We start from the raw sequence: 22,524 nt of genomic DNA, 5'->3' as shown, positions 1-22,524 counted from the left end.
TCCCACGTAGCCAAGGCAAAAAACAACAAGGGGACAACCTTATGCCGTGGAAAGATTAATATATAATTACAGAGCCCGACTCCGGCCGAGTTTTGCCAGTTAAGGCTGCATCAGGGGCTAAAAATATAAAATATAAAAAGATTTATTTTTTAAAAAGATTTTTTGTCCCATCTATACAAATATCACAATATTTCTCAAAAATTATTTAAAAAAAACAAAACTCATATGACTTCTGATGTCAAACGAAACTACATAAATAGATTCTTTTGTCAAATTTCAATCTAAAATAAAAGATTGCAAAAGGATTTAACATTGAGTCTTACACAATTTAACAAAGCTCAAGTGATCAGATACTGAATTTGCAAGACATTCTCTATTATAAGACCTATTGAATAAAACTATAGGCATATCCTTCATGGTAACAAAGTGTCACCGTGTAATGAAATTGTATCCGGCTAACGTTTGGTAACATGTATCTAAAAAAGCAGTTTTACTATGTTAATACTTGATTGTAACAAAGATTTACCTCTCTCTATATTTATATATATATCTGTCATGACTAGTTTATTTCTTCATGGCAATATTAATGATATAATTATCTAATTTCTTAGTTGAAAAGATTTTTTAAAAAAGGGGGGGAACGGGAAACTTCAATTATTTACCTTGATCCTGCATATAGTTATTTCCACTTCGCGATCTGACAGCGTGTCACGCTCAAATTTATGTAGAACTAGGGCAAAAATAAATCAATGTATACTTAGGGAATAGCCACTGCTATTAATTGCATCAGTAGCATGGGTTCTTCTTAGTGTTTGGGTAATTGCCAGGTTCTTGTGGCCTGGTTTTTGGCCTCTGTTGGAAACAGGATGCCGGGCTTGATGGGCCCTTGGTCTGTCCCAGCATGGCAATTTCTTATGTTCTTATAATCTAAAAGGACATACTAAAATAGTCTAAATACTAAGAGGGCACTGTAAACGGGTTAACACTATATACCCGATATCAATACAGAACTCAAATAAATTATTTATCAATTTCACAACATTCTATACTTAGCTATTAAGGAAAGACAGAAACATTTTTCATTTTTTTTTAAAAACCGAAGGTTCATAATTTATTCTATAAGCTATCAGCCAAATTCAATTGGTAATATTCATAACGTTATGACCCACTTTCTGTGTATCAATCCTTCATTCTAATAAAACAGCTTTGTACTCACATTTTGCAATGTCTCAAACGCAATGAGGCAGGTCCTCGTATCGCTAAAAAATCCGTCCCTCTTACCGAGTCTGTTGTGAAATTGATAAATAATTGATTTGAGTTCTGTATTGATATCGGGTATATAGTGTTAACCCATTTACAGTGCCCTCTTAGTATTTAGACTATTTTAGTATGTCCCTTTAGATTATAGATACATCGATTTATTTTTGCCCTAGTTCTACATACATTTGAGCGTGACACGCTGTCAGATCGCGAAGTGGAAATAACTATATGCAGGATCGAGGTAAATATTTGAAGTTTCCCGTTCCCCCCTTTTTTTTTAAAAATCTTTTCAACTAAGAAATTAGATAATTATATCATTAATATTGCCATGAAGAAATAAACTAGTCATGACAGATATATATATATAAATATAGAGAGAGGTAAATCTTTGTTACAATCAAGTATTAACATAGTAAAACTGCTTTTTTAGATACATGTTACCAAACGTTAGCCGGATACGATTTCATTACACGGTGATACTTTGTTACCATGAAGGATATGCCTATAGTTTTATTCAATAGGTCTTATAATAGAGAATGTCTTGCAAATTCAGTATCTGATCACCTTGAGCTCTGTTAAATTGTGTAAGACTCAATGTTAAATCCTTTTGCAATCTTTTATTTTAGATTGAAATTTGACAAAAGAATCTATTTATGTAGTTTTGTTTGACATCAGAAGTCATGTGAGGTTTGTTTGTTTTTTTTTAAATATTTTTTGAGAAATATTTTTTATAAATAAATTTTTATATTTTATGTTTTTAGCCCCTGATGCAGCCTTAACTGGTGAAACTCGGCCAGAGTCGGTCTCTGTAATTATATATTAATAAATCTTTCCACGGCATAAGGTTGTCCCCTTGTTGTTTTTTGCCTTTTACGTTTAATATTCATCCATGTTCAGTGGCCATGACTTAACTGGATAACTATTTAGGCTGGCTAAGTGATAGGCATTACATGGGCGTACCAAGGGATGGCTATTCATCCAGCTAACATAAGTTAGCCAGATAAATTTATCCGGCTAACTCAAAGTTATATGAGTATATTCAGTTGTGCCACTGCCTATTCTGACTAATGTTTGGATATCTACCTCACCGTAAATAGGCCTTTAAAGAAGGGGACCCATCAGCAAACTGAGCTGAGAACCAAAGATCCATACAGGCACAAGGAGAGGAGCTGGAAAAATGTCTTGGAAGTGCACCAACCTCTTTTGTAGACGCAGGCAGTGCAACGCTAACTGAGCTCAACGCGATTGAAAGCCAATGGCCATCCTGAGGCGAGGTATCGTTCAGGTTAGGTAAAGCCCAACAGCGCCATCACCTCCTGCTACGGACTCCATCGGGAGAACCCATTATCTGCAGACCACCGACATCGCTCATCAACAACGCTCCATAAAGACTTCATTTAAAGAGCTTTCCCTGGACATGAAATCCGGCTTGTTAACATTTCTCTGTAAACGGGTGGTGCTGTGCATAGGATCTCCAAGTCTTAAGACAGCATCAGGGTTTTTTTGGATGTTACTCATGGTAAAAGCCCTGGCATCAGGCTATGTATGAAAGAGTACTCCGAATTCCCTCCTCTGCTCGGGTAACGTGTGGTCTTCCAGATCACACGAGGCTCAATTCTGCACAACTCAGGGAGGTGCAAACAAACCTTGCGCAGGAGGAAGTCTGGTGGGAGAAGAGCATTCAAGGTCCTCCTGCCAACCGGGCCAAGCAAGAGGAAAGAATTCCCCCTGCCGAATCTCTCTAGATATCGGGACACGCACCTTGTCCTCAGCTCAGACATATTCTAGCATTCAGCCCTGCGCGGTATCTCCTCAGCCAAGCACTCGGCGCAGAAGCCCCCACATGCACAGAGACAGTCACATGCAAACCCACTAAAGAGCACAATGCGAGGAGGAGCCGCAACCCCCAGAAATAGGAACCAAGAGCAAAAGAAGGGACGTCCACTCTCTGCTCCAGCCATGTCCAGGCACCAGGAAGACGGGGGTTCTAGGCACTGATCTTCAGGGTGCGGGAACAGTGACTTTCTGATGCTACATCTAGCTTAGTCTTTTCTATGGAGATTCACCAGGGGGTTGATGCACCAAAGGCCTTTCCCACAATCATAGCATCAGCAAAGAAAGCGAAAACCCTCAGCCATCAGGCTGCGAAAGTTTGCTCTTGAGAGCGGTACCAGATTTAGGAACAAGCTACCTAAAACTACAGCCTAGGGCCTCATATTAAATACTAAGAAATTGCTAATTTTCAAGTTTCACATATTTTTCGATAACGTTCTGGGGCCTCAGCCTGTCTTAATCCGGCCCTGACAGAGGAGCACAGTGACATGGAACGGACGGTTCTCTCTGCCGCCCCCACGGGTGCTCCCGCTCCTACCCACATAAGCTCTTCCACCTCTTCTGCTTTTCACGCCTGGCTTGTGCTGGGGGACCTCAAAGTGACCTACCCTGGAAGTGCAGCCCTCGCTGTGAGGTCCAGGTCAAGGACTGACCCCTCATTACTTCAACAGAGGGGAGGGGATCGATAGGGCAGAGGGGAGAGTGAGTTCCAGCCAGGACTTAATCTGCAACAATGAAGCTCTGGTTAAGCTTTGGCTTCACAGCAATAAAGTGAGGAAGGATCTGCAGAGGAGAGGGTAAACCTGCAATGCCCTCTCTCATTGCCAAATCGCGGAGGAGGGGGGTGGATGTCCTGCTTTACCGTGTCCTATGCTCCACTCTAGAGCAGAGAATCACTCTGATTTTATCTCTTCTTAAGTTCTTCTACTCCAATGCATTTCCTCCCATCTTCCCTAGGCCTCCTGGGCGTGATGATCTCAGATCCTGACCTGAATGGAGGCTGGGGCCTGGCGGCCAGAGCTGAGGTGCACAGGACAGAAGCTTGGTCCCATGTGTGACGCTGCGGTGCAGCGAAACTCCCTCCCCCTTCGTGGATTCTGAGGGGACGGATGAAACCATCCCCTCAGGTCCTCTGCTGATCGAGTATACGCCGGAGCTAAGAGTCGGCCAGGAAGAGATGGAGATGGGAGATGAGACTCCCTCCTGAAGCCTGCACTCGAGGATCCGTGTCAGGCTCAAATCATGGGGACCCCCCCCCCATCTCTAACCTACGCTGAGTGCAGCGCCCTGGTTGGGAAGTCCTTGTTTTACAGTAAACGGCATCAGCGGCTGCTGTACCAGGAGGCAGTGCTACACACACACACACACACTCTACCCTGCCTCTGGGCGCAGATCTAGCTACAATACACCAAATCCTTACTCTAAAGGAAACATCACGGCTGCACTACGAGATTATTATTCCTTCCATCCTCTTCCTCGTCTTTGCTCTGGGCCACTGTGAGCTGTTCTTGCATTTCATTGTGTTCTCTTCTTAGCCTTCAGGGAAACAGATGTTTGAGAGCAGTTAGGGAGGAGAGACGACAACAACAACAAACAAACCACAGCAGAGTCCACCACAAATCTGCATTGTAGATGACAACAGGTGGGTGACCAAATGGCCCAACCAGCCTGCCCAGTATCCCTCCCTATGGTGCTAGCTTAGGATATCTCCCAGCTGTTACCTGCACAAGCTGTGAGCACCTGCACAACATTGTGTCTTATGCAAGTCAATTGTGTTTTCTTCCCTCCTTGGTCCCTCCCACCATACAACTACCAGTTCCCATCTCTGTGACGACATTTACCCTGTCAACGTGGTTCCTACCTCTGTCCTCTCATCTCATGCATACTTCAGCACTGCTAGAAGGCTAAGCCAAACCTCTAGCACCCTCTCTGGAAAGAATGTTTCTCCTCTGAGCTTCCCTGGCTCCAAGCTTCTTACCATGACCCCTTGGCCTTGAAATGTCTTTTTCAATGGAAAAAACCGCATCTCCCTGCACCTTAATGAGGCCCCACCATGCAGCACTAAAAATCCTCTTCCTACCCAGCCTAGCTCCCCCATTTGGGGGGGGGGGGGGGGTGGTTAGAAAGACTGGGTAAGCCACGCTGCTGCTGTGCTCGTCGTCATCTGATGAGCACGTTAACCCTCTCTCCTGGTGACTTGCATCTGAGGGCAGGGCAGCGCCTCAGGGGAGGTGGCAGCTGCAGCGCATCGGCCACAGCTGGGCATTAAAATCCACGGCACATAACCTGCTGATGTGACGGTCATCACTTACTTTTCTCGGTTGAAAACCATGAAATCCTTTTCGACTGTGTCAAGGTGCTGCTGGAGGTGGCCATTCTTTGGTTATCCCGGGACAGGCAGCAAGGCGGACGCCGAATAAAGACAAGAAAACCAGGGGGGGGGGGCATTAGGGAAGCAACCTGGACATCCAGATCAAAGAGCAACAGCGGGTACACAACTTACAGTCCCCTTCTCCCCCACCCCGTGAAGCAAACGACGCAGGCGCCTGCAGGACGCAGACTCTGCCTGTGGCAACCTGTCTCCATCACTCACCGCCTGCGCCTCTCACCCAGAGATCCTCAGTAGGATGACGGGACCCTGCTCTCCCATTCCTGGAGTTAACCTGGATGCTTCTTACTCAGGGGTGGGCAAGTCCGGTCCTCGAGGGCTGCAAACCAGTCGGGTTTTCAGGATACCCCTAATGAATATGCATGACATAGATTTGCATACAACTGAGGCAGTGTGTATGCAGGTCTCTCTCATGCATATTCATTAAGGGTATCCTGAAAACCCGACTGGTTTGCAGCCCTCGAGGACCGGAATTGCCCACCCCTGTTCTTACTATTTGAGGCAGCAGAAACTTTATAAGTGGAGGAGCAGCCTAGTGGTTAGAGAGAGTGGGCTACGATCCAAGGCGGCCGGCATTCAAGTCCCACTGCCTGTCCTCGAGCGAGTGATTTCACCCTCCATTGCCTCAGATACAAACGTAGGGCCCGATTCACTAAGCTTTTCCCCCCCATGGACACAGAATGGAAGTGAAACCTTAGTAAATCAGGCCCTTAGAGAGCATGGGCCCTCTGGGGACAGGGAAACACCTACAGTACCTGAATGTAACGCGCTCTGAAGTGGCCGACGGGCAGAATATAAATCAAATAAAGTAAAGCATTAGGGAAAACAAACAACTTTTGTGCAACCGAACAAATGATGTGGTCTTCATGCTGCGGGGGCTAAGGAGTTCTAATCCCCATCCCTCTCTCTCCCCCCCCCCCCCCCCCACCCTGCTGATTAACGAATCGGCCTGCGGCCCCGGGGACGGCACCTGTGCTGCTGGAGCCTGGGGCGAGGATCATCGTCACCAGCTCCCCGCTCTGTTTCCTCATAAAATCCACGAGCACAGAGCCTGGAAAAGCCCAGGGAGGGGGCGACTGCTTTCACCGCCCTGTGCTCAAACCTCCCCTCCAGTCTGACCGGCACTTCCCGAAGCCTGCTTGCACCGTTTCAGTTCGACTGGCCTGAGATGACCAGAGAGCCCCATGACATCAGAGGCCGGCTAAGCCTGCCCTGGCTTTCCATCATCCCCACCCGAGGAGATGATGCAAGGCCAGGGTGTATTAATGGACTGCCAGGTATTCCTAGCATGGGTTCAAGATCTCGCAGTCATTAACGCTTCGGTGCCATCCCACGCCCTCACCTGGGTGGCGTTGCCTTTCCCCGTGCCCTTCACTTTTTTCGCCAGGCGCTTCTTCTTCTTGTGAAGAGGCTTGGACTCCAGTATCATTTCTTCGAGCTCAAAGGTCGGGTCACAGTTCAAGCGGCCCTTCTGCAAAGGAAAGGAGAGTGAGATGAGCTGACCCTTCCGCTACGCCGTCCTCCTACAGCTTACGGACCGTCGGAGAGAAATTGTAATCGATGCAAAGGGTCACTGCACTTCAGCCTGGCCCCAGTAACAGTCCTGTGGAGTCAGAGGGCATGGAAAGGGGCTCTCAGTGTGGGAATGGTGGCGGCCAGGGATCACGATTCACCCCAAACAAATGTCAGAGATGCACAGAGATCTAAATCAGAGCTAAGAACATCCAAAGTGCAGGACAGAATTTGTTCATCTTTGCATTTCATTCATCCGCAAGTTCAAAATACAAAAAAGCCTATTGTTGGGGGTTGGGAGTGATAAGAAGTGGGGGCCCCAGTTATCAAAATGCAAAATGGGAGAGAACTGGTCCACCAGCAATCCTGTCCTCTTGCAAAACTGAAACCGAATGCTGATATTCAGCGCAGAAAAAACTTTAATTCCCAATGCAGAAGGCAAACAGCACACTAACGCATCAGCAGTTAAAAACATGCACACAGGCGGATCGCACTATTTAAACCTGGGTGTGCATAAAAGACTGTGCATAAAACGATTTCTGATGGTTGCGTGTATATGAAAGTTTATTTATGCACACAAAAATGCCTTCTGCACAAAAAACATTTTTTTGGGCACATAAATCTTATTTATTTATTGGTGTGCACAAAGCACGTGCACAACTGCGGGTAAAACCGTGCACTCTGCTGAGCCCCGAGGAAAGGCTCAAAGCTGCTTTCCTTTCCTTCGTGACTTACGGTGGGCGTGAACTCTGGCAAGAGCTGCTTGTGCAGAGCGGCGTCCCAGTTCACATCGGCGAGGTACGGAAAGTCCTGGATATCCGACAGCTGGCAGAATCGGTCTTCAGGATTCGGCTCGAGGAACTGGCAAGGAGAAAGAACAATGAGAAAAGAAGCAGCCCCCATGAAGGCAATCACCCTCCCCGTGCGGACCCTCCCCAAGGCTGCTTCTCCGCGCTGCTGGATTGTGCGCGATTCCATTACACGTGTGGTGCTGACGTGCAAAGCTCCAGCAATTGTATCTATCCCAGACAACAGTGCATTCTGTTCGGGTTCTGATATCTTGGAACACCCACCGTAAGAATTACCAGTTCTACATAAGCTTTACAGACTTCTCTGGACAGACAGGCAGTTACTACGACTCTGCACTGGAGTTTAGTATGTGTAACTAAACGCTTACAGCACTAAGGCGACCCTGCTTTTCACCCCCAGATAAAAGCATTTGGGTGCACACAATCAATCATCCATCGTGCTCCCCCTGTGCAGACGCATAGCAAAATCACAAGGCAGTAAGCTGGGCTCGGATAGCAGACAAGAAAAAGGCAACGCTAGGGGGGCACATTCTCAGGTTCATTTACCCCTACGGTACCTTGTGAAGCAACGAGACCATTTCCAGAGACCAGGAAGAGGGGTAGGTCACTGTAGCAGTGTGAAACACCTGTATGATGTCATTTGCCGCCGAGCTGGAATGGATGTGGTATGGCCTCTGCACCGAAAACAAACAAAGAAGACGACAGACCGTTCGCGTTCAGTCTACAACATCTCCAGCTCCCCGAAGCCCACCTACTGCTTCCCTAATCGGTGTCATTAAACTCTGCTGCAGCAGACACAGCACCAGGTGGGAGGCAGGGGGCACTGGGAGTAAGTCATTGTATTGTGCTCAGAGATTTACTAATGGCTTGGGCCTGTATGTGGTCTTAGCCCGGCACCTTTTTGCAATAATATTTCTCAGCTTGCAGATTTTGCTATGTGGCAGGACAGAGGGAGAGCAGCGGCTTGGCTGAAGCAGCGAGGGATCTTCTGCTAACCTGCTAGAGGTGCTGCCTTGCTGGCACAGCAGCAGAGTCCCCGCAGGTGGAAATCCCGAAAGCTAAGCTGTGGCACGGTGGCGAGGGTGGCTGTGGTAGGCGCAGCTGCTGTGACCTTGCGAGGCAGACACCCAGCATGCTCTGTGCACAGAGAGTAGCAGATGTCATCCCGAGGTCATCGAGGCTAGATAAAAACGCACGATGTTCCCCATGTCATGAATGGGATGGCACGGTTTTCAAAGGGTTTGGGGGCCTAACCTTCAGAGGCAGGCACCCAAATCAACTCCTTTGAAAACTGACCAGGGCCGAGCACCTAAATTTGGGGGGGGGGGGGGGTCCCTAAGAAGTGAGGAGCACTGGGGGGGGGGGGGGGAGACAGAGGTAGGAGTTGGGAGAACAAGTTAAGGCACTCAGCACTAGCTACCTAACCTGATCTCCTAAATCTGTGCAGGTCTTAATTGTAAAGTTCTGAAGTTTAGGATGGTGATAATCTGAAGTTGTCATCATGTCTCAGCAGCACTGGAGGGCATTAGATAATCAGAGGATTCTTATTTGCCAGCTATAATCATACACTAATTGGCTCAACTCAGCGCAGTCGTCCACCGTGCCACTGCGTTTCCTTCTGATATGGCCCTGCACCCGGCTTCCCCGGGCTCAGGGGCTGGCGGCAAAAGAAAAGATTACAAGCAGGTCCTACCCGGCCCTTCAGCAGCTCGTAGGCAGTGATTCCCAGAGACCACCAGTCAACCGCATAGGAGTAAGAAATGTGTCCTCGTGGAAAAAACATCTCTGGTGCTGGAAGACAGAAAAGGCATTTGCTTTAGTGAGGCGTCATGCTGGCACTAGCACGCTGCACTGTCACGAGGCGTACGGAGTGCAAATGACAAAAGCTACGATGTCCGGGTCCAGCGGTGAGCCTGTGCTGGCTAGGCCTAGTTCTAGTTTATTCTAAGACCTTCTCAATTCTGCTACATTATTGGGGGAACTGCTCAAAACAACGTGGGCAGCTGCAAATCTCTGCCGGTATTTTTTTTTCCCCCTTTTCTGCGCGTACTTTTTCCAACTAAAAAAAAATAAAATTCATGCAGGCAGCTTTGAAATTACAAAACTATGCGTGCTCTGCCCTAACCCCACGCCCAGGAAAGCCTCCACTGAATGTGGACAATGCACGGGGGCCTGTACCCGCTTACAGGGTGGGTACTTTTTGAATTAACCGTTTAAACAAGAGAACTGTTTTCATAAACTGCGCTCCAAATACTACGATTTAGAAGTCTCGACCTCGCCAGCTATCAGAACAGAACCTCTCCCTCGGGCATACCAGGAGGTGCCAGGACCACTGCAACCACCCGCTTGTCCCCTAAGTAAAAGGACCACCGGACCCCACCCCTCCATCCTTCCAGTCGGCCCCCGAGACCGTGCTCAGACCTCTACACGAGGATTACATGACGAGTCTTCTTGCGGTCTCCAGGCACAGACACCGAACCACCGGTAATATTTACTCACCGGCCTGTGCAAGAGACTGTACTGTACGTCGGTAATCGGAAGCGACAGGGGAGGAGGACACGTTACGGTATCGGAAAGATTAATTCTATATCATAATAGAATAATAATAGATACTTTAACCACTTGGTATACCCCAAGACACAATTGTAATAAGTACAGACAAGTCTATGCCTATAGCAATGTCCCTACGGTGCCCTACACCCTGTAAACACTTCCCTCCCTATACGTTTCCTTCATGTGGAACTTGTTTCTTTCTTGTAAAACAGTCTTCTGCGTATTTAAGTTATTGGCAGCTATTGCATAAAGATTGATTTGCTAAGTAAACTCTTTCAGGCCGGAGCAGCGTGCGGCTTTACTCCTCGCGCTTGGACCCACGTTTTGGACACTCGACCAAAACCCCTCGTGCAATAAAGGGATCTGTGCGTCCAAAACGCGCGTAGATAACAGCGCTCATTACGTGTGAATTCGTGTTGATGAGGCTGTTAGCTATACCCCCCAACCCACCCCCGATGCAAAAAATTGCCGCGCAGCCACGGCACCTATTTTAACGCTAAAAATTTAATGCCTGCCTGGGAGCAGGCATTAAAGCATGTGGTGGTCAAAGGCAGATGAAAAAAAACCAAACACTCCTGCTATTAATATCCTAATGACACTAAATAGAAGGAACCACAGAAATCAGAATTATGTCCCACTCAAGGCTTAAAAAAATCCTGCATTCTGTGGCTCCTCATAGGAAGAACCACAGAAAGCAGCATCCCCAAGGTCTGGCCCAATCGGAACCCCTGCCGGCAGTGAGTGAAGGCGTGAAAACATTAATATTAAGTGTCAGGCACATGATATTAATTTATTCATTCCTTCCCTTCCTGCCGATTGGTCCATTCACTGTCACATGTCAGTGAAAGGACTGATCCCCCTTGCAGAAGGCTGTCCTGAAAGGGGATTGGCCCTGTCACTGACCAGTGTCGGTGAAAAGCACCAGTCGGGAACAGCCATGCCGGTGGTGGGGAGGGAGCTCTGGCCAGGCTCTTCTAGACGCACAGCCACTTCTCCAGGGCACCGGATCCAGAGCGCTAGGGAAGCACAAATTACCTACTGCGCTTCCATTTTAGCGCGGCAGCTCATTTGCGTATTGCATCGAGTGCCCGGGAGAGGTGGATGTGCGCGCATTCAAAACGCGTGTGCCCGGTTTGGATGCACTTTTTTTACACGCTGATATTGCATCGGTCTACATATCTTTTCAATGCATTTCCTATCTACCATTGTGTTTACGGGGAATTATTTACAATAAACAAATGAAGGCTTGAACAATGCCCTCATTCTTCTGGAAACGCCTCCATCCTGGAGTCAAGCTCAGCTGGCTCATGTCTGCCTCCCCTCGCCAGCAGGACACATTCATTTTATTCTGTGGAGCATTGCAGTTTCATAAGAAAGCATCTTTCTGCCACCTAAACCATCACCCGTGACTTATTTCAGCAAATGCAAATTAAATTAGGATGCACTTCAAATCCTTCTAACAACGAAACATCAGCAAAGCTGAACTGCTCCCTGAACGTTTCTGTGCTATAGATCTTGTGTACAATGCTATACTGTAGTGTGAAACACACTCTCGTCTAGTATACTTTCTCACAAAGGACAATAAAGGTGATTTTTTTTCCCAATTTTAGAGGAACTCTTGGGTTCTGTTGTCACAACCGTCATCTGAAACCCCCAATGGAGCCTATCTAGGACCCTGCAAATCTTTGATGGGCTGAATCAAGGGGCCAGAGAGAGCTTCTCGCACACACCAGTCCTCCAAAAAAGCAATTGAAAACTGAGAATTACATAAAGCAATGGTGCAAAGGCTTGCTCGTTTATTATTTAGTACGAAATCCTATTTCTCTGGCGCTGAATATAGATATGAGCTGTCTCATCTAGAGAGGATGGAAGAGATAAACTGTTTATGAAAGTGGAAAGAAGACACTGAGGCAATTAAATCCTGGAAAGGCAATCAGAAGGCAAAAGCATCACAACTTTCTATTTTTGTCTACTAATGAGTGAATACATTTAATTTACTTAGCCATTTGACTGGCTGCCTGAGATGTAATTAATCCACTAATCACATGACTGTGATGAACGGGTGCTGCCGAGCATTATAAACGAATCATTCCCCCCCCAATACAAATCCTTATCTCTCAAAATGCCAAGCAAGGGAGATAAGACCCTGAGGCTCCATGTCCTGATAATGCGATCAACTCAGGCTGGAGCTGATAATATGTCCGACCTGCGCCATGTGTGGTGCTCACAGCCAATGGATAGGAAAAGACAGACCGCATGCTATGGGACGGTGCACTGATCAGGGAGTCTTATCTCCTCAGTCTTTTTAAATGAGGATCTTATTTTCCTATAGCATCACAAGCCTAGGGGGCATCAGCACATCTGCATTTGCGAGGGATGGAAGGGTACTGGGCATATTACATGAGCATGACACACCAACAATACGTCGAGTAACAGAGAAGATTTGGTGGCCATTCCGGCACCAAGAAGTGGAGGGGTGAAGATGCCGTGGACACTCCATAAAGCCAGATTTCAATAAAGTTTAAGAAAGTATATTTTTCAGTCAACACACAATTAAATTCTGGAATTTGTTGTCGGAGAATGTGATCAAGGGTAATAGTATAGAGGAGTTTTAAAAAGTCAGGATGTGCATACTAATTTTTTTCGTGTTCATTTTATTTTCGTTTTTTGGATTTTTTTCTTCACTTCAATTTTGTGGAGGGTGGGGGGGGAATAGTGCATCCTAGTTGCAAATAGGCACACTGTTTGCTAATAGTGCACCATATTAGCTAATAGCCCTATATGCTCATAGGGTGCATTATTTCCTGAAAACAAAAATTTATGAACGCTTTGGTATCTTTTACATTTTTCAGTTTGACACTAAACAAAAATGGGCTTATTAGTCACATTTTACACTTTTGTTTCAACCAAATGCACGTTCCTATAACAAACATTTGAACAGGTTTCTGGAGGACAGGTACATAATTTTGGTGTCTCCACCTCTTAGCTCTGGGAGTGAGCGGCAAGGAACGGCATTTCCTATTGGGATCTCCCAGGTACTTGCAAGTGACCCGGATTCTGGGCTTGATGGACCATTGGTCTGACCCAGTATGGCAGTTCTTATGTCCTGATGTACTTAGGAGAGGTCCTTAAAACCCCTAGACCAAACAAGCGGCCTAGAACTCGGGAATCAGAGTTCTAAAACAAATTCTAGCAAAGGTTCTTTCCAGATTCTCTTCTTCCCTCCTGGTGCTGGCAATGGCCCAGTCAGAGAGAGTTTTCTATGGGAGCTCCAGGCTCTGTGAGGTTAGGGGCCAGCACTTTCTTATACCTTTGCTCCCAGATGCACAGCATTTTTAATTTACTTGTTATACACAAAAGGAAAAGCCGACCCTATCCATGCGATCCCGCACCCCCATTCCCTGGACGAACTCTCCAACTAAAGTTACATGAATGCCAACTACGCAGCTTTGCAGTTTGCAGAGTCAGGTGTCCTTGAATATTTCACTTACATTGTGTTTCTCTCTTCTGTCCGCGTGCTTGATAAGATGAACCCTTTTGCAATGTGACCTTGAGCAGACCCTGCCAGGCCTGGTGGGATGCCTCGGGTGGGTGCCCTCGCGCTCTCTCTCTAGTGGGGAAAAGGTTCCCGCAGCGCTCACCTTCTGGCTGGGAACAGACGATCCCTTTCAGCATGGGGGGGGGGGGGGGGGGAGGGGAGGAAAAACCCTGCGGTGCCCAGGACGACCGTGGCAATAAATGTCTCATTTTGTAAATAAAGATGTTTTGAGATCCAAATGCAAGTGGACGTGGAAAATGTCTGTCCCGGGGCACCGCTGGCTCGTTCCGCGCCTTACTTCTCACCTTCCAACTTCGTCTTCCTGCATCCCATGCTTTTTTCTATCCCAATCTTTCTGTTTCCCCCCCCTTCTTCCTTCCTTCAATTAATTTTAAATATATTTCACAACAGCATAAAAGCTGGCGCACTGCCAGGCCGGTGCGGCTCTGAGGAAAACCTCGAGGCCTCGCATGCTCTCCCTTGCATCTTTCTGTCCAGGGGCCAGACGGAGGCTGGCAGGAGCAAAAAAATACAGGAGGTTTCTCCTGAACTGTTCTTCGTCAACGACCTTGTCCCAAAGAAGACAAATTACACTGCTATTAATAGAATACAGATGTACAGATCTGTCAAACTGTCATTGCACAGGGCAGACAAAAAAATTAAAAAAAAAAAACCCTCATTGCTTCATCCCTGTAGAAACCACTTTGTATCACAGTGCATCCCACCACGTGGACATTCACTGCCATCAGGGCTGACGTGGCGAGTGTGGGCTACCCCTGCAGTACCCTCGTGACATTCGTCGAGCGACCTGTCAGCTTGAACATTTTCCTACTACAGCACTTGGTGATGACCCTAGCGTGGGGCACTGCCTCGGTCCTATCGATTCCGTACCGTGGCACTGCCTCGCTTGTTCACGTCGTCTGGTGCCCCCCATGACACGAACTTAAGCTCACCCATAAAAACAGAAGGGGGGAGAGAGGAAAGGCTCTTCCAACTCACCTGGATCGGTTTTGCTTTTCAGGATCAGCTCTGGCGTTTGGTTTTATTGATGGGTCAATGAATGGACCTATTGCACAAATGGAGCCAGGGGCCTTGCATGGGGGTCTGGGGGTCCCTCACTACCAAACCTGGAGGCATCACTAGAGCAGAAAGTTCCCGATCTGTTCGTACTCACCCATATAAGGCTTCGTTCCTGCCACCGAAGTAATTTTCGTGTCGTTGCTCATCAGGGCAGCAATGTTGAAGTCAGTAATGTGCACATGGCCTGGAAGTATAAACACAGACAGACAATGAAAGCTGCAGGATATTCTTTTGGTTAAAATGACTTTTTTTTTTAAATTTAACTAATTGTTTCTCTGTGTATCTTAAATTTCTTTTCAATACTTCACATTTGCATGAGCAGCCAGGGACAGAAGAAGCTCGTTCACTCTGCACATGACAAGGCGCAGTTACCAAGGATGGGAACACTTTCTAAAAGGAGGTATCATTGCTAAGCTGAAGGACTTTTTCACAAATACATGCTCGTCCAGTTTTGCAATACTGCAACTTTTAGCTTATGATTCTTTTTTTTTTTTTTTTTTTTTTTTTAATTAAAAACACATCATTGTTCAGGAGTTATTTTCTGCCACTCACCAATATTTGTGTAGAATAAGTAAAATATGGCAAAATACAAGGCTAAAAATCCCAAAATGTTAGAACCTTCTTGTTTGAATTTTTTTGAATTTGTTTGAATTTTTTTGAATTCTTGTTTGAATTTTATATTATTTTACACTATCGTTACATGTTTGAATTAATAACCTGTCCTTTCTCTTCTCTCTCTGCCAAGTTCTAATCTCCCTGTTATTTGTAACTGCCTTTTTCTGCACCATTGTTTTAGTTTTGTTTACGATGCACACTTGTTTTAATGTGAACCAGCATGATGGGACTGCGTTCTCGAATGCCGGTATATAAAAAACCCTAAATAAATAAAAACCCCTTAGAAATATTTCACCCAAGTGCCTTAACTGGGACCTTGGGTTTGGAAATTCAAGCAGACGAATGGGACAGCTTCTCACACAACGATGACTTTCCGGCCCCAGTTTTTGCCTTTTTCTACCTGGTGTTACTCCCATCTCTCTGAACACTTCGGTTCCCGTGTGCAAAATCCTTGCTTTCTTTTTCCCCTGGCACTTGTGGATTGGTCGTCATCTGAGGAAGTGACCTATGTTACCTGGAAAGCTCAGACACTACATCTGTTGAGCTTGCACAAACTTCAGAGGTTCCAGGGTTGTTGGCCATGGACACAGAGGTTCTCCATTTATCCACAGAACAGGTAAGGATGGTGCAAGCTCACCCCAGCCCTGACCCCTCTCCCCCCTCTGGCTATGAAATACTGTTAGCCAGCTCAACAGCATTAGCCGTGATGATACTACCCCCGACCAATAAGAACTGGACGGAGGCCACCGATTCATTTCACGTAGGCTACCAAATGGCTTTTCCAGCCAGTAAAGATGCTCAGTCACTATCATGACCTGTCATAGCAACCTACTTTTCAAAATGATTGGGGATGCCAAACACAAAAATTACCCCCCTCTCTGAATATAGTGGAGTTTCCTCAATATTTGGGGTGCTCAAGCACCCACAGGGCTGGTACCAAGGAACTGAGTCAGATTTGAACTAGCAACGTACAGGCAATAGGTTCTCCAACCCTATGTCAAGGGCCTAAACCATCAAGTCTCCTTTTGAGCAAAATACTCACTTTGCTCTGCTTTTTGTCCATTGGTGAGTCTTTTCCTATCCGCCTGCTGGTCTAACATTTTTCTTTCCTTTATTTTAAACCTTGTAAAACTAACTGAAAAGCTCAATAATAGAAGGAGGTGGAACCATCTCGTTCAACATTGCCAAAAAAAAAGGAGTGCCTGCAGCATCCCATCAGCCATACTCCTGATATTCATACGTCCATGCCAAGGCCTTATTTATGTGTATTCAGCAATTTTCCTCAGATATAGTAGACAAAACCCAACACAGTTATGTGCAGGGTAAATCAATGTTAACCCTTCCTGGAGTATTTTAATTAAAAAAACAAAAAAAAACCAAAACTCGTGTTTGCCAACCACCTTGGAAACATGACATGACAAATTCTTGCAAGCAGCAGCAAAAAAAGTAATTTCACATATCCGCAGTCTTGCAAATCAAGGAAGAGGCTTTTAGACCCTCAGCATCAGTTTATCAGAAATACAATTTACACAGGCTGCTTGCTCACCTCATGCAAACTCACCATTAGAAAAGGAAATTGTCCTATTGCTTACGTTTCCCTTTTGCCGGAAGACACACGTGGGGAAGGAAGAATTAACAGAGTGTGTACCAAGACAGGGGGAATATAATCCCTGGCCGTAAATCACAATAGAATTGTTTACTACCACACTAAAGTTGTCTTCATCCGCTCTCTGCCAGCAAATTAAAGGATCAGATCAGGTCCAGCTCAGATCTGGGGACTGGGAAGATGAGAAAACTTCCCCTTTGGTTTCTTTGCATTCTCCGGGCTAGTGGGCTTCCTGTCGGCACACATGAAAATCTGGCTAAATGCACCTAGTGGGCTTCAAATAAGGAAGTTCAGTTTCCTCTTTCCACATTGAGCCTGATTTATAAGAAGGTGCCTGTTCCGGCTGCAGCACATGCCTCTGCACCAGTAAATGGCAACCATGAGCTAGGGGCGGTTGCCAATTAGCTAAACTGAAGTCAGAGTTGCAGTAGGGTTTGGCTCCCTATGGATTTCTGTAATATTAGAAGGGCCGGCCCAGGCTACGTATGGTCGGCCTCATCCCAAATTATATTTAACATAGGCATCTCTAACACAGCCCTATCATGGTTCTCCTCCTACCTTGACCACAGAAAGTACTTAGTCAAACTTGATAAATCCGAATCCACACACATTCCTCTTTCACAAGGCGTACCCCAGGGCTCCTCCCTTTCCTCCACCCTCTTTAACATCTACCTTCTCCCTCTTTGCCACTTATTATCCAAACTGGGACTAAAATTCTTCTTGTACGCTGACGACGTACAAATACTTATCCCCATCCAAAACTCCCTCAACGAAACCCTGCACTTCTGGGAGACATGCCTCACATCTATCAACGCACTCCTTTCCAACCTACACCTTGCACTCAATACTTCAAAAACTGAAATCCTAATTATTACTAATCAACCCAGCTTATCCATTCACCAACTGCAACAGAACACTTCACAAAATCTCACACCTCCGTCCACTGTCAGAGATCTAGGAGTTCTCTTAGATACACAACTTAGCTTCAAATCCCACATCAAATCACTCCTAAAAGGGGGCTTCTATAAACTCCAAACCCTCAAAAAACTTAAGCCTCTCCTCCACGCACATGACTTCCGTACCGTTATGCAAACCACTATACTATCAAAACTTGACTATTGCAACTCACTGCTAATAGGCCTTCCAGCTTCCACAATCAAACCCCTCCAAATCTTACAAAATGCCATGGCTCGCATCCTTACAAACTCAAGAAAGACTGATCATATTACTCCCATATTACAAAACCTCCACTGGCTACCAATCACCTATCGCTCTCAATACAAAACACTTACTATCATACATAACACGCTATATAAAAATAACTCCCCCTGGATCGAAGATATGCCACACTTCCACCAGGCCAACCGTCCTACCAGAAACTCCCTTGCGGGCACCCTCCACACCCCTTCACTCAAAATTGCTCACCTCACAAACACCAGAGCGAGAGCCTTCTCCATCGCCGGCCCCACCCTTTGGAACTCCCTCCCCACCGAGCTCCGACTAGAACCGTCACTTAATCAATTCAAAAAAGGAATCAAGACCTGGTTATTTAAACAGGCCTATCCCAACGCCTCTCAACCCTAGCATTTGACTTCTCCTCAACACTCATTATTTCCCTCTCCCTAGTACAGTGTCCCCCCGCCCCCCTACACACCCTCCCTCCCTCACCACCCCACCCATTTTATGGCTTCCTGATATTCAGTCACCACCTCTCCTTCCCATCGCCACCACCTGCCCCCTTGTACAGTTCCTACCCCACCCCGCCTCCCCTATGCGCTTCATCCCCCACCCCGCGCTACCCCCCACTCTGTCGCCTCTTGTATATAATTAATTTATGTCCAACCTGGTTAACCACATGTAATCTCATTTAATAACTGTGGCGCCCGTTGGCTCTACAGTAAAGTTGTCACCTTTTAACTTCCTATCCTTCCTCCATCTATCATTGTAATTTCCTTTCTCAGTTGTCTGTAAACCGACATGATGTTTTTTTTACGAATGCCGGTATATAAAAGTTATAAATAAATAAATAAATAAATAAATAAATAAATAAGCAAGGCCCACTAAGCTTCACCATACAGAAAGAGGAGGACCCATCTGGGGATGGGGGGAGCGGCCATTCCGAGTGACAGCAAGGGTCCATCCCCTGCAGGACAGGTCGCTTTGAAAGGTCGTGTGCAGCAGGTGACTGGCATGAGCTGGGAAGAGACGTCCAGGGTGCAAAGTCTCCAGGAGGAGAGATGACGGTTGGGCCTCTTTTCCATCCAGAGGTTGGAGTGGATTCCACAAGACCACCATCCGCACCCAGGCTCAGGGGGGTTTCTTATCCCAAGCTTTAAGGGATAGATAGGGACCCCTGTTTTCCATTTTTATTTTAATTTTCCTGAGAATTTCAATGTGGTATCATAAAAAAAAAAAATCACTGTGTGTCATAACAAAATCATTTTTCCACAGAGTGAAATATATTTTTTTTTGTTATAATAAAATCCCATGAAAAATAAAATAAAACCTGAAAACAAAGGTCTCTAAGGAGCAAGGAGTTCGTCCAAGAGTCTTGGTCACCAGCCGGGCAGTATGTTTACAACCTTTGACTGCTAAGAAGTGGATTTTCCTGGATCCAAGGGGTTTTAAGGGAGCAGGCACCCTGCAAGCTGGGAGAGGTCTCCTGAAATTTGTCCAACATGCAAACTGTTCAGAGGAAAACAGTGACCTGCATTTTCCACATCTGAGCTGTATTGCCAGACTATATTTTTTTTTTCACTAAACTTTGTTTCTGGTTTTGAACACCACACTTGGATCAATATTCAAATGATTTGTCCGGCTAAGTGTGAGGCCTATCTGGAAAAGCTGCAGGTTTTCAAAACTCCTGAGCTCTAATCACCACCAAGTTATCTGGCAAAGTAGTTAACTAGATAAAAGTTATCTGGATAGCTTGGAGGTAGAGTTAAGTTAGTCAAATAAGCATCCAGCTAACTGTGATATTCTGAATTAACCAGATAACTTATCAGTCCTAAAGTTAGTCTGATAGGTTTAGCCAGTTAATTAAGACTTTATCTAGTTACCGTATTTTCCGGCATATAAGACAACTGGGCGTATAAGATGACACCCCCCCCCCTTTTTTATACATATTTTTAAGAAAAAATAATAATTTTACATTCAAACAGGAGCAACCCTATCTATGAAAAGGCAACACTACAAATACTGTATATCAGGCCCTAAAAACCAATACACCTCTTATTAGGAAAACAGAACTAGCAAGCAGCTATAGATCCCCACACAGAAATAATTGTAAAACTATACTAATAAGCAGAATAAATGTTTCAAAACAGCTATGAACAGAATAACATCCAACAATTAAAAACTCATAAAAACTATTAAACATTCTCCAAACACCAATAAAATATTTCAAAAAAGCAGACACATCACATAATATTAAATAATTAAAATGGCAGTCAATCAAGAAAAATAAACTTTAAAAGCCACCTTTACTTACCCCCTCCAGCAGCTCTCCTACTCCTCTTCCATGCAGGCCGTAGCACACACCAGAAGCAGAGTAATGGCTAAGCTCTATACTCATGGTCCTCTTCCTTAGGGCCCATGTCTCTCACACACACACACACACACCATACCAGTCATGCCCCCATGACCAGTTTCTGTCTCTCACACACCAATCATTTCCCAAACAGTCTTTGACACACACACCAGACACCTTCCTGAACAGTTTCTCTCATGCCATACACACACACAGGCTTCCCACTCCCGTGTTCTGCTTACCGTACATATACGGGCTTCTCACTCTCATAATCACTTTCTCTGTCTCACACACACTCACCAGTCTCTCTCTCATTTCCATGCTTGCTCTCCACGTGCACAGGCTTCTCATTCCCTGAATCACATTCTTTCTCTCACATTCACACACACACACCAGTCTCTTTCTCTCACACACACAGTCACCTTATCAACCAGTCTCTCTCTCATGCACGCACACACACACACAGCCCTCCCGCTCCCATGCTCTCTCTCACATAATCAGGCTTCAAACTCCCATGCTTTCTCACATACCCAGATTTCTCACTTCCATGCTTTTTCTCTCTCTCACACTCACATACACATCAGTCATCTCTCTGAGCAGTCACTTTCATTGTCTCTCACATATACACACACATGAGCTCGCTGACCAGTTTCTCTCAATCACACACATGCTCTCAATCAAATGCATTCTCTCACTTACACACAGGCTGGCTGCTTCTCTCTCTCTCTCACTTCCACTCCCCCCCCCCCCCCCCCGAGCACAAATAGTAGCTGCAGCAGCTTCCTCCTCCAGCCCCCGCAGGCCAAGAAAGAAGAAACCCATCGGCCACGGGAGGCTCATGCTGCTGTCTCCTTTCCCGATTACCAGCTCCTTTGACTGCTCAGGGGCCGATGCTGCTGTCGCCGCTGCTATTTTTTCACGCGGCACGGCTCTTTCTTCCCGCGCATCACTTCCTGTTCCGGTTCAAAGGGGGGGGGGGCTGGAAGAAGAAAAGGGCAGCCGCGGATGCCACAGCTTTTTTTTTTTTTTTTTTGCACCGCTGCCGTTCCTGCTGTGCTTGAACGTGCTGATAGCCCAGCGGCAACGGCAGTGCGGTGCGCGGGAAGGAGAAAGCCGTGCCGCATGAAAAAATAGCAGCGGCGACAGCAGCATCGGCCCCTGAGCAATCGAAGCAGCTGATAATAGGGAAAGGAGACAGCACCATGAGCCTCCCGCGGCCGATGGGATTCTTCTTTCTTGGCCTGCGGGGGCTGCAGCTACTATTTGTGCTTGGGGGGCGGGGGAGAGGAAGTGAGTGAGAGAGAGAAAAGCAGCCAGCCAGCCTGTGTGTAAGTGAGAGAATGCATTTGATTGAGAGCATGTGTATGATTGAGAGAAACTGGTCAGAGAGCAGGTGTGCCCTATAAGACGATACCCGGCGTATAAGACGACCCCCGACTTTTGAGAAGATTTTCTTGGGTTATAAAGTCATCTTATACGCCGGAAAATACGGTATATTCAGTGGAATGTCTAATTGGCAACACTCAAAATTCCCAAACAAGTTATCCAGCTAACTTAACATAGTTAATAATAGCAGAAAAGAACCAAATAGTCCAACCAGTCTACCCAGAAAGCTTCTTATGGTAGTATCTGTTGCACCATGCAGGATTACCCTATGTTTCTCTTAAGGGTAGCAACTGACACTCCGTGCAGTTATTCGATGAGCCTTCTTGAAATTTCAGATAGTGCTAATGTGCTTTGCAATCAGCCGCAGAAGCAGTCCTGTGTTTTTTCGCTTGTGTCTGCGTATCAGTACCCAAG

At 46.1% G+C, this 22,524-nt stretch overlaps 1 protein-coding gene across 1 annotated transcript in view; it reads right to left on the bottom strand.

The window, feature by feature from the left end:
• Nucleotides 1–2,054: 2,054 nt before the first annotated feature.
• STK32A (serine/threonine kinase 32A) overlaps nucleotides 2,055–22,524 on the bottom strand; it is a 73,112-nt gene continuing 52,642 nt past the window's right edge. Inside the window, exons 7-13 of the mRNA XM_029583823.1 lie at nucleotides 15,069–15,158; nucleotides 9,497–9,594; nucleotides 8,361–8,477; nucleotides 7,730–7,855; nucleotides 6,825–6,953; nucleotides 5,406–5,470; nucleotides 2,055–4,629 (exon numbers count right to left, since the gene is read on the bottom strand). Of these exons, the coding sequence (XP_029439683.1) occupies nucleotides 4,527–4,629; nucleotides 5,406–5,470; nucleotides 6,825–6,953; nucleotides 7,730–7,855; nucleotides 8,361–8,477; nucleotides 9,497–9,594; nucleotides 15,069–15,158 (728 nt within the window). The 3' untranslated portion in view covers nucleotides 2,055–4,526. The remainder of the gene's footprint in view (nucleotides 4,630–5,405; nucleotides 5,471–6,824; nucleotides 6,954–7,729; nucleotides 7,856–8,360; nucleotides 8,478–9,496; nucleotides 9,595–15,068; nucleotides 15,159–22,524) is intronic.

This window comes from Rhinatrema bivittatum, chromosome 18, assembly GCF_901001135.1.
Source record: "Rhinatrema bivittatum chromosome 18, aRhiBiv1.1, whole genome shotgun sequence".
In the NCBI taxonomy this organism is placed as follows: domain Eukaryota; kingdom Metazoa; phylum Chordata; class Amphibia; order Gymnophiona; family Rhinatrematidae; genus Rhinatrema; species Rhinatrema bivittatum.
This window is presented reverse-complemented; position numbering and strand designations above follow the sequence as displayed.